Source organism: Camelina sativa, chromosome 7 (genome assembly GCF_000633955.1).
Source record: "Camelina sativa cultivar DH55 chromosome 7, Cs, whole genome shotgun sequence".
Taxonomy (NCBI): Eukaryota; Viridiplantae; Streptophyta; class Magnoliopsida; order Brassicales; family Brassicaceae; genus Camelina; species Camelina sativa.
This window is the reverse complement of record NC_025691.1, coordinates 26,454,457-26,466,160: the sequence shown is the minus strand read 5'-3', so window position 1 is coordinate 26,466,160 and position 11,704 is coordinate 26,454,457. Positions and strand designations below refer to the sequence as shown.

The following is an 11,704-nucleotide window of genomic DNA, read 5'->3' as shown; positions in this document are numbered from 1 at the left end:
TGAGCAGGATTGGGAGACTCGACACCATCAGCGGTATTCGTTGCANCCACACATCTGAGAAAATATATTGAAGTGGTTTTGTTGAGACAATAGAGGTTGTAGAAAAAGGGAGCTTGTGTGTTTTATTAAGCAGACAATCCGAACAAGAAATAGAGTGAGATGAAGAAGACAAAGGAAGAGAAAAGTTGGAAACAGCAGATTTCAAAGTCGATGAAGAGGGGTGACCGAGACGAGCATGCCATGATAGGAGTGTGGTACGAGGACTGGGAGCGGCATAGAGTGCAGCAACGTGAGGTGCAGACATCGGCCACTCATACAATTCATTATTAGTCCTGCCTTGGAGCAACAGGACCCCGGTGCGCAGATCCTTCACCTGAAAGGAAGCAGGAAAGAATGTAACAGAGACTTGATTAGAGTTACATAGACGATATACCGAAATGAGTTTCTTGTGAATGTTGGGAACACACAACACATTTGTTAACGTAAGAGGTTTAGAAAGAGAAGGTAAAAGTATTGAACCAGTGTGAGTTATTGGTAGGCCTGTTCCATCACCAATCATCACATCATCATTACCAGTGTAAGGTTGATGCATAGAGAGATTCTGAAGATCAGAGGTAAGGTGATGAGTTGCACCACTGTCTAGTAACCAGGGATCGGTGTTGTGAGGAGATCGAACAGCGAGATTAGCCCGTGGTTGCCATGGCGTGAAAGGGCTGCTTGGAGAGGAGCCAGTGGAGGAGAGCCGGTTCAGCAGTTGGGAACAGAACTTCGCAGAGTGACCTTGCACACCACAGTACTGACAGCGCCCCTGATACGACCGTGAACCACGTTGATCAGACCTGTTGTGAGACTGATTGTTGTTGTTGTTGTGGGAGTGTTGGCGATTGTGATTGTTGTTGTTGTTATTGTTGTTGTTGTTGTTGTTGTGAAAAGGACCGGAGCGAGAGGTGCCGGAGGAGCGATGAGAAGCAACATTCGCCGTGATTGGAAGCAACGAGAGAGGCGCAGTAGAGGAGGACAAGAGCTTGGCCTCACGATTGATAAACGTTCGTGGATGTAAACCAGGGTTGGAGGAGTGTCCCTGCTTTCAATCTGATCGATGATGGGACGGTATTCCTCCGGAAGTCCGTCAAGAACATGTTCGATCTGTTCTTCAGAATCCATAGGCTTGCCTAGATTGGCAAGTGTATCAAACCGGGTAGTCAGACCCTGCATATAGTCATCAATGGTACGGTCACCTTTCTTCCAAACACGGAGTTGATCCCGGATTTGTTGGATATGACCACGACTTGGTTTGCCGTAGGTAGCAGCAAGAGTAGCCCAGATCTCTTCGGATGTGGTGGTACGAGAAAGTAGAGGTTGAACATTGAGGGAGATGGCGCCAAGAAGAGCGCTATACAGAAGCTTATCTTGCCGTTGCCACTGAATGTGAGCAGGATTGGGAGACTCGACACCATCAGCGGTATTCGTTGCAGGAGGAAGAGGAGTGGTGCCGTCAAGGTAACCCACAAGACCGTGACCATCAACAAGAGCACGAACTTGAAGCTTCCACATGAGGTAATTGGTTGCGGAGAGCTTCGTAACATTGGTCATATTAATGTTGAACAGACCAGTGTTGTTGACGGTAACATTGTCGGAGATGATTGGAAGCGTAGACATGATATCACACGCAGAAAACAGGGAAAAGAAAAGAACGGAGAGAAAAAAAAAAATTTTAGATATCGTAACCTGCTCTTGATACCATATAAATATATGTGCAAAGGATGATCTTATTACAATAAGAGGAAGAACTATATATACAAGGAGATGTACTACTAGGGCTTTGCACTAAGAGTAATTACCTAATCTACTTTACATATATAGTTGATTGAGAGAAATCATGAGAATATACGATTGATACAATCAATGATATGATTGATCCTTAATACTCTAAACTTCATATCTATATATATAGCATTGACTTGTGGGTTCTAGAAGATGCTGCGACACATGAATGGTCGATGCAGTCTTATTCTTTTCCTATACTAAATGGCGAGCCNGTACGGTCACCTTTCTTCCAAACACGGAGTTGATCCCGGATTTGTTGGATATGACCACGACTTGGTTTGCCGTAGGTAGCAGCAAGAGTAGCCCAGATCTCTTCGGATGTGGTGGTACGAGAAAGTAGAGGTTGAACATTGAGGGAGATGGCGTCAAGAAGAGCGCTATACAGAAGCTTATCTTGCCGTTGCCACTGAATGTGAGCAGGGNGCACCATTTTATGTTTTGCTATACAATAGATGCAAGACTTATTATTATTTTTTTTTTTTCATTTCTATTGTGCCAATGACGCAGGAGAGTTGGTATTGGCACCAGCATTTGTGGAGAGAGGACCATTTGATGTTCTCTATTATGATACAAAGAAAAATAGAGTGAGAAGAGTCCTCATAGAAGGAATCACAGGAAGGGAGGATCCACTTTGGAATAAAGATCCATATCATCGCATAATCTCGGTCATCCCTGGTCATGCTAATAATCTCATGTTTCTCTAAAGAGTGCTGGCTCTTATTACATATCTCCATTGATATGTTTGTTCTTCAGCTGCAGTTGTGTTAATTACTTGGAGGATTCATGATCTTTTGTTAGTTTGTTTGTGTTGAAGACTATTCGTTTGTGTTCATACTCTCGGTTTTCTCATTGTTTTGCGTAGTTGCTGTAGAGAGATTATGAATTTATACTTTATTAATCTTATGAGAGAGTTCATATTTACACAAAACTTAGAAGATCTCTAAACTATAGATACGAGTATATGGTTACAAAATATTGATAGATATACATTACAACTATATTTATACTAAATAGATACGACGAGTGTATCACTGTCTCATCTTCTTTAATTCTGCGATTTTTTCTTTTCATAATTCGTAATCTCTTAATTCTCCCACTTGATAGAGAGATTAAGATTTGGAAAAGATACGTTTTAGAAAATTGTGAGTTTTAATTTGATAAAAAAGACAGAAAAATTTGGAACTGTCATAAAGAAACACGTAAATAACTCATACTGTAGAAAGAAGAAATGTTGGTAGTTTTCCCAACTGTAAATCCCAAATTTATTATTACCGCTTATTGTACGAGTCAAATTTCCTACTAGTTTAATTAACGTATTTCAGATAATTAAAAGAAAAGCAAAACGCGAGCCATTAGATATTTCTTCTTCTCTTGGTTAAGAAGATAAGATTTGTGAAGTGAGACCACTCAACACCGTTCGTTGGTATCACCGCCATGGAGAGACAAGAACAAGAAGCGAACAAGAAGATCTCCTACGATATGAGAAGCAGAGACCCGATTCCAGATGATGTCATCGAGGAGATACTCAAAGCATCGATTGTTGAAACCCTAGCGAGGTTTCGCTGCCTATCGACGCAGTATGCATCCATGATTCGCAGCCGAGAGTTCATAAAATCGTACTTGATCAAGTCTTCTACTCGTCCTCTCAGAAACCTCATCTTCACATTCATGGAGATGGAACGTTTGGGAAATCAATTCGTCTTCTCAGCCAGTCAACCTCAAAATGAAGGTGATTCATCTTCTTCAGCAACTTACCATATGAGTAGCCAATATCAGATGCACACTTCTTCTCCTTTTGTTCATGGTTTGATTTGCCATGGACGTCCTTCTAAGATGGAAATATATAACCCTAGCAATAAAAAATCCATTACTTTGCCTAAGATCGATTATGAGAGTTTCCCATATTACATGTACTTGGGTTATGATTCCATCGATGGTGATTACAAAGTGTTGTATATGGTGAAAACTTGAGACTTTCGTGTTTTGACTGTGTGGAAGGACACTTTTTGGAGGAAGATTGAAGATTTTCCTCCCCACACTCATAGTTCTCCGTATTCTCCTGATCTATGTCTCAATGGTGTTTTGTATTATGGAGTTCATCATCTCAGCACCCATGAGAATAATCCCCACCCTGATGATTTGATTCCTGCGATTATGAGTTTTGATGTTAGGTCTGAAAAATTTGATCTCATAAAACTACCAGAGTTACCAGACAATGTCTTGCTTCCAATTCTGACAACCTACGAGGGAAGGTTTGCATTCTTTTGCAATGGAATACATGGTGATTCTAGCATCAGATTGTGGGTTCTAGAGGATGCTGTGAAACATGAATGGTCGAAACACTTATACGTTCCACCTCCATTAGATGGCCATAATTATGATGATTTTATTGCATGTTGTTTTGTTGATGGAGGTAAGCTTTTTTTTTTTTATGGCACTTGAAACATTGATGTTTTTGGTTACAAAAGATGTCATGGCTTAACTTTGACCCCATTCTCCTATGATGCAGGTGAATTTGTTTGGGAACCCATACTGTTTTGTTGTGATCATGAAGAACCATTTTATGTTGTCTATTTTGATATCAATAAAAATGCTGTGAGAAGAGTCGTCATAGAAGGAATATTCACAAAACTGGATGAGGAGACATTGTATATCACACAATTTGTCTTCTCTGGACAGATTGATAATCCCATGTTTCTCTAACTTTGCTCACTCTTATCTCCATTGAAATGTTTGTTCTTAAGTTGGATTTCATGATCATTTTTCTTGTTTTTCTTTTTCTTTTTGGCGTAACTTTGTTTATGTATTTATATATACTCTTGGCATTGTCTCTGGTTTTGCTGAGTGTTGCATCTTTTGAATGTTCGTGTAGCCTCTATGTATTGAACTTATCTATTGCTGCCCTCATCTCATTTAATTTGTAGGCCTCATGTAGTTTTCTTTTTCATCTAAATTGTCTTTCTTATTTGATAGAGAAATTTGGGAAGTTACGTTTAGAAAACTATGAGCTAAAAGTAAGGGGATTCACTTTGTTCATAGAGAGATGAATATTAAAGAGAGGGTAGTCTTATAATAACATTCAAGTCATTATGTAGAATATACATTGTTGAAATAACTTCACATATATAACCTAATACAACATATTAAAATTTTATTTTAAAATATAAAATATACAAATTTCGTATAATATAATTATCTAAAATCATTAACAATATAAAACTTACAAAATAAGTGTCTTTTTTCAAGCCATCATATTTAGCATATGATTTTATTGCATAATGTTTTATCCAAAAAAACATTTAAAAATAATCACATAAATTATATTTTATATAAAAATTATAATATAAATAAAATGAATTAGCACGGGTCTTAATCTAGTTAGTTTATATTGCATCTAGGATTTCTCAAATGATGTTTCATTTATTAATGATATTTCTTACAAAGTTACAAGTTTGATAATATTGTCCTTCTTTGAGTTTATGAGACCAAACATATCTTAGCAACAGTAACTATGAGGCCATGTTTCATGTGAAGGACTATGGAAGATGCTGGCTCGATCTTGTGCCCTTCAACGACATTGATGTCATAATTTCTTATGATCTAAACAGCTACTGTCTTCATCTGCAAGAAAGACAAGTTTTTCCCCAAGCAATTTCTTGGACCGGAATCAAACACGAAGAACATGAAAGAAGGTTCATGTTTTAAGCCTCCATTTCCCTCAGAGATCCATCTCTCAGGTTTGAACTCAGACGTTTCTTCTCCCCACACGGCCTTCATCCTCCCCAACACATAAATAGAGAACATAATCTTCCAATTTGCATCGACTTTGTGTCCACTTGGAAGCACATCTTGCTTTATGGGAAACTTCCGCTCGAACGGGATTGGAGCGTAGAGGCGTAGTGATTCACATAGTGCAGCATGTAAATACACCATCTTGTTTAACTTGTCTGCATCTAAATTCATTCCGTAACTTGGTAGATTTGTGGTTGTTCTCTTGGCGGATCTTGGTCACAGCTTAAGGGTTCTAAGAGAGCAGCCAGAAGAACCAAGTGAGAGTTGTTGCAATGGCGTCTCTTCCAGCAATCATGAAACTCTATATGATGTCTTTGAGGAAGTTATCATCTGTTGGCTTCAAAAGCTCATACTTGGAAGTATCTAGATTCATGTAGACGCTTAATAAATCCACATCATGAGCTTCTTCTCCAATATTGTAGTGACGACGACTTATTATCTCCTCTCTCTTGTCAGATATATACTTTGCACATGACCACAAACCGATGGCCTTGTTAGACATCTTCCATGCTAGTTAGGTTTTTCACCCTCACGCTCATCTCTGTTGAAATGTGACCTACCCGGTCTTTTGTTCTTCCGTTCGAGTTACTAGGAAGGTCTCATGATCCTTGTCTTTGTTATCAACCATTTGTTTATCTTAATCATTGACAATTTATCTTTTGTTTATTTCTGAATTTATACTCTATAAAAATCTCCCATTTGTCTGTCATGCCTAACAGTATTAATTAAAATTATTGATTTAGTTTTTAACATTGATTGTAAATCTAGTCTAAAGTATCTTCTAGAGGTAAGGACATTAAGAGGTATGACTCAAATTCTACATCAAGAATTGCCTAAGTGTTAAGAAGACTCTCGGTGTATGCGAGGGTTTACAAGAAAGCTCAAGGTTGAAGCATGTGAGTTGCACTTGCGCACGGTTTTATGGGTTGTAACAAACTTGAGGAAGTTAGAATTGGTTTAATTGATCTATCACTTGCATCTTTTCTAGGTTAAGCGTGGTTAGTGAGGTTGTTAGATCTGAATCACGAGAGAGAGAAAGAAGAGAGATTGATCCAAAGAGAAAAAGTGAGATTGAGAGCTTTGTAAACTTTTGATTCATCTCAGTTCTAGTGGAGTACCGGAGAGTTTACTCCAGCGAGACGTAGCGTTCCTTGTTTGGGACATGAACTCATTAAACTGTGTGTGTTCTTTGTGTTTGTTCTTGTTTTCTCTTAATTTGTTCTTTCGTTGTGTTTTGCGTTTGATTCTAAGTCCCGGAGAATCGGATTTGATCTTAGAAATCTACATGAATAGTAGTTGTTAAGTCTAGAGCCCAAGTAATTGAGTTGTGGCAAGTAATATAAGTAGTATAAGTCATCGTCGTTATCATCATCATTATCTTCTATACCGCGAGCTCCGCCTTTTAAACCTTGTTTCCGGTGTCTTTCGAATCTCGCCGCCTGTGTCTTTGCTGATTTATCGTCCGTTTCTGGAATAGCCAGACAAAAGACGAATGATGCAAATGGTTGTACAATTTAAAAGATTGAAAGAGCTGAAACAATTATTTGGATTGAAGAAGTTGAAAAAAAATGTTCCACTCATTCAACTTAAAAAGTTGAAAAAATAAACTAATTATACAGCAAAAAAGTTTCAACTTGTTCGTCCATTTTTTGGAGATGATTGAGTTAAATAATATTTAACATAATTTTGTTCAACTTCTTCAATTTTAAGCAACCATTTGTATTTGTAGCCGAAACTTTTTTTTCTTCTTCATTCTCGGTTTTGTTAATGGGCTTTTGTGTTTTTAGACAATGTCCAGTTCTCAAAATAGTTTTAGCCCAACAATACTGAATCGAATAACGGAAAATTTAAGAAACCGAAACCGGATTAACCGATATAACCGAAATCGCAGCCCTGTCATATAACTTTCTTCTTCAGCTCTTCTCTTCTCTCACTTCTCAACGACATTTTTGTTTCCCTACTCCACCATGAAAAGAGAGAGAGAGAGAGCTAAGCTTGGAAATGACAACATTGTAAGAACATTTCACTACAAGACTCGATCTTCTAGCCGCCGCCATGGAATCGCTAACACCGATGATAGAGTCGAAACCAGCGACTCAATCGTGGAATCAATATGACCGGAGCACCAACTCCGATCTGCTTCCAATTGATCTCATAATGGAGATTCTCAAACACTTACCAGTCAAAACACTAGCAAGGTTCTTCTCCGTATCGAAGCTATGGACATCCATCATCCACGGGAGAGAGTTCATGAAATTGTTCCTCACTGCCAAACCAGATCATCTCTTCTTCACCTTCAGGGGTGACAAAGAAAATTATTTCCTATTCTCATCGCGGCTTCAGACCTCTGTAGCTACTTATCATATGATGCATCCTGCATACAAATACACATTCAAATTATCCTTTGTTCACAGTTTGATTTGCTATGGAACTTCTTCTGCTTCCCAACTTGTGGTGTACGATCCCATCTCAAGGAGATGACAATTCGTGGAGGACGATTGAAGAAGATACTACCCTCACTCCTTTTTCCTATCTGTGGCCAGATTTGTATTAATAGTGTTTTGTATTATCAAGCTTAGTATTATGCTGACATTAATCTCAAGGAGACTGTTGTCATGAGTTTTGATGTGAACTCTGAGTAGTTTCATCTTGTCAGAAGACCTGGTGATGGTGACAATTCTCCGCTTGACTGTTATTCAACTAGGATAATAATGTACAAGGGGAAGCTAGCTATGGTGTCCAAGGATATCTCAGATGATAGTAGTATGGTTTTGTGGGTTCTAGAGGATGTTGTGGAACATGAATGGATTAAGATCATTTTTTGCCTAGTTCATTTTTTGCCTTTTATGTTCTCTATTATATCCTAAAGGAAATAGTGTGAGGAAAGTTGTGATAATCACAAACCATAAGCTGTTTTGTTGCAAGAAACCATCTTGTTGTACGCTATCCAATCTCTCTGCTACTCCGATTGATAGTCTTTTTTTTCTGTGAGAATCAATCATGGCCTTCAGCTCTTCTAATGAATCGCCCCCAAAAAAAAAAACTCTCCCTCGAGCTAAAACCTAGAACTCCGGCAATATCAATTTGACAGCGCCGCAACCACCATGGAGTCATCGTCAGCTGCTCTCCTGCTTTCGTAGGTGAGCCTCATCTCTTCCCTCATCCAATGGGTCGGCGAAAGAAATTTTCTTCAGCTTCACTTTCCATCGACATCTCCGCTCCAGACCCACGATGGCCGTATCTACACAGGTGAAGAGTTCTTCTCCCTCTCCCTCTTCAGTGAATCCTCTTCCTATTGGACCAGTGCCAAGAGTTGTTAGATCTTCTTCACTTGAAATCTTAACTCAATATTCTCCATCTGATTCAATCTCATCTGACTCAGCTGAGCCCATTGAACCGGTGGTGATTATCAATCTGACAGATGTTGTTGCTCTAGAATTGTCGCCGGAAGAGTCCCAGTCTCGTCCAGACTCATGCTTGCCATAGATTCAAGAACCAGTAAAAAAAGATTTGGAGCCTTTGGCGGTTCTGTCCTCCTTTTTCACCGTCTCCACAAGGAGCTTGGGCTAAACCTTTAATGATGCATTCTCAACCAGAAACGTCATTGATCTCTTCTGAAAATGTACCCACTAAGTGTTGGCTGTCTTTGAAGGAATCAACACAAGTCCAAGTTAAAAGGCAGCTAGGGAATGAGAAGCTTGTTCGCTCTTTTAAGAACGTGTTGAAGGGTTCTTAAACGCTGGTGGACAGAATGGAGGATGATCTCAGGTTCCCTTGGGCAGCTAAGATGAATCCAGCTTCACAAAATCTCTACAGAGCGATTGAGCCAGAGTACTTACCGGATAAAGGTAACTATCCCGCAACATGTTTTGTTAAAAGGTCTAGAGAATCAGAAAGAGTATATTCTAGGGCAGTTCTATAGATGTTTGCCTCCACCTGGTTACATATCTATGTGGTCTTCAACAAGATATGGGGAAGTAAATGCATAATCACAATTAAGAAATTAGCAGATTCAAACTATCTCTTTCACATTCCAGATGAATCAACTAGGTCTTGGGTTCTTCAGAGGGGTCTTTGGCACGTTGATAATTGTTTGATGTCTGTAGCTTCTTAGACTCCAGAAGCATTTTTAGCTATCCCCAAAATCAAAACTATTCCTGTTTGGGTGACTTTAAAAAAGATACCCAACATTCTCTACTCAATTCATGATATTAGTCATATAGCAAAGCATTGCCATCTACGATTGCTGCTGGTGATACAAATGGGTTTATCTCTATGGTGGAGGTAGAGTACGTTTGGTTACCCACTAATTGTAAGAATTGTGGGCAGTTGGGTCATAATGAAAAGCGTTGCTTACAGTCTACATCAGGTCATCAAGCGGATGTAGCTACAATCATAGAGTCCTCTATTGATAAGGTTGCAGAGCTTGGTAATGTAAATGCTCCAGGCCCCATTCAAGTTGTTACAAATCAGCTTACTGCTCCTATTCAAATCTCAAGCATTGAGGTACCGATTACTAATGTTTCTCTCTTACATGTGGGAGAACCAATTGCAACAAAACAAGCTTCATCTGCTATAGTAGAAGAACACATTCTGCCAGCAACTGTCTCAGCCTCTGAGAATATATCTATTTCTAAAACTGTTCCAGCTACCCCTTTATCTATTGAGTCTCCTATTCAGGAAACTGCACAACTTTCTTCAGCCATATCTCATGCTACTTTCCAAGGGGGGAGTAGTAAACAAGCTGAGATTAAGCTTGGTTCCAATCAGTTTTCCTCATTAGGTTCTTCCGAAGGAGAAGAAGATTTGTCGGAATCAGAATTGGATAACGAAACTGAGCCGATAGATCTAATGACTCCTACAGATAAAAGAATCCTTCTGGAACGACCGGTTAAACCGTCAACAGTGTTAAAGGAAACTCTTACTCGCTCAGGTCGTGGAAGGGGCAGAGGTCGTGGAAAACGAGGTGGCCGTGGCTAGTAGTTTCCAATATTCTCAAGGTTAAGTCAATAAGAGGAAGTTTGACTTTATTTATGCATCGTATGTACCCTATCTTTCAAATACTTTGATTATGTTTGTAATATGTACCGTGTGTGTTCAGCTCACAGCNNNNTTTTAAAAAAAAAAAAAAAAGTACAAAAAAAAAAGATTGGAGTAACGGTATATTGACTCTCATAAAAATGTAATTACAAATATGTATAGATCTTTATATAATAACTAAATATCTTTATTTTTTTTGCATTTTACTCTTCTTATATTTTTTAAAAATAATTATTTAAGGAACAAGATATTGAAATTTGTCTTTTTCCATAAAATTTCTTTTTGTTCATCCTTTAATCTCATATATAAATGTAACATAACCTTTGCCTTCATAACTTGAGATTTTGTTTAAGATAAATAAATATTATATCCATTTAAAGTTTTTAAAGATAAATTTAAATCCCTGCAAAGATTTTATTTTAGGAAGTGTAGTTATTTGTGTTAGATACTCATAGCTATATCTAATTATGTGCATGGCATGATAGGAAAATATATGTTAATCTAGTAAAATTTGCAGGAAATCAAAATTATTACTTTAATTTAGGCTATTTAAATGAAAAAGAAAAGCAAGAAAAAGTAACATTTACTTAGAACTATTAACTATATATATATATATGCATTGTGCTGGTTAGTTTACCAATCTCTTCCAACCTTTATAATTTTGTTGATTATGATGAAAGACTTCCGAATAGACGGTGATATGATCATATCAAAAACGCTAACACGTAGTGATGCTGAAAAACATGGACGTCTACTTTTACCCAAACACCAAGTGCTCTCCGTCATAAAAAAAATGAATAATGTTACGGATAAGAGTTTGAAAAAGGGTATTAAACTCGAAGTTCTAGACACCCTTAAAAAAAATTCATACTCTGTTTTGCTAAAATGCAGGAAAACCACCAATGACTATGTTCTCGCATCGGGTTGGAGCAAAATAAAATTGTCATTAGACCTCAAAGAAGGGGACACTTTCAAACTATATTGGGATTACTTGAATTACAAATTCTTTATTCTCAATTTTGAATACAGCTTAATCCCCCCCCCC

The 11,704-nt window shown here is 38.1% G+C and overlaps 2 protein-coding genes across 2 annotated transcripts; both read left to right on the top strand.

The window, feature by feature from the left end:
- LOC104704960 (F-box protein At2g21930-like) lies at positions 3,262-4,340 on the top strand. Its single transcript, XM_010420957.2, has 3 exons — positions 3,262-3,774; positions 3,826-4,079; positions 4,337-4,340. Exons 1-3 carry the CDS (start codon positions 3,262-3,264, stop codon positions 4,338-4,340), a joined length of 771 nt encoding a protein of 256 aa, XP_010419259.2.
- LOC104702735 lies at positions 7,511-10,813 on the top strand. The gene is made up of 2 exons (XM_010418645.2): positions 7,511-8,868; positions 9,002-10,813. The coding sequence occupies exon 2, from the start codon at positions 9,895-9,897 to the stop codon at positions 10,597-10,599; it is 705 nt and encodes a 234-aa protein (XP_010416947.1). The 5' UTR covers positions 7,511-8,868; positions 9,002-9,894; the 3' UTR covers positions 10,600-10,813.

Coding starts and splice junctions, on each gene's coding strand:
- LOC104704960 (XM_010420957.2), top strand. CDS start 3,262: ATGGAGAGACAAGAACAAGAAGCGAACAAGAAGATCTCCTACGATATG. Junction 3,775..3,825: donor CCATCGATGGTGATTACAAA/GTGTTGTATATG, acceptor ACTGTGTGGAAG/GACACTTTTTGGAGGAAGAT.
- LOC104702735 (XM_010418645.2), top strand. CDS start 9,895: ATGGTGGAGGTAGAGTACGTTTGGTTACCCACTAATTGTAAGAATTGT.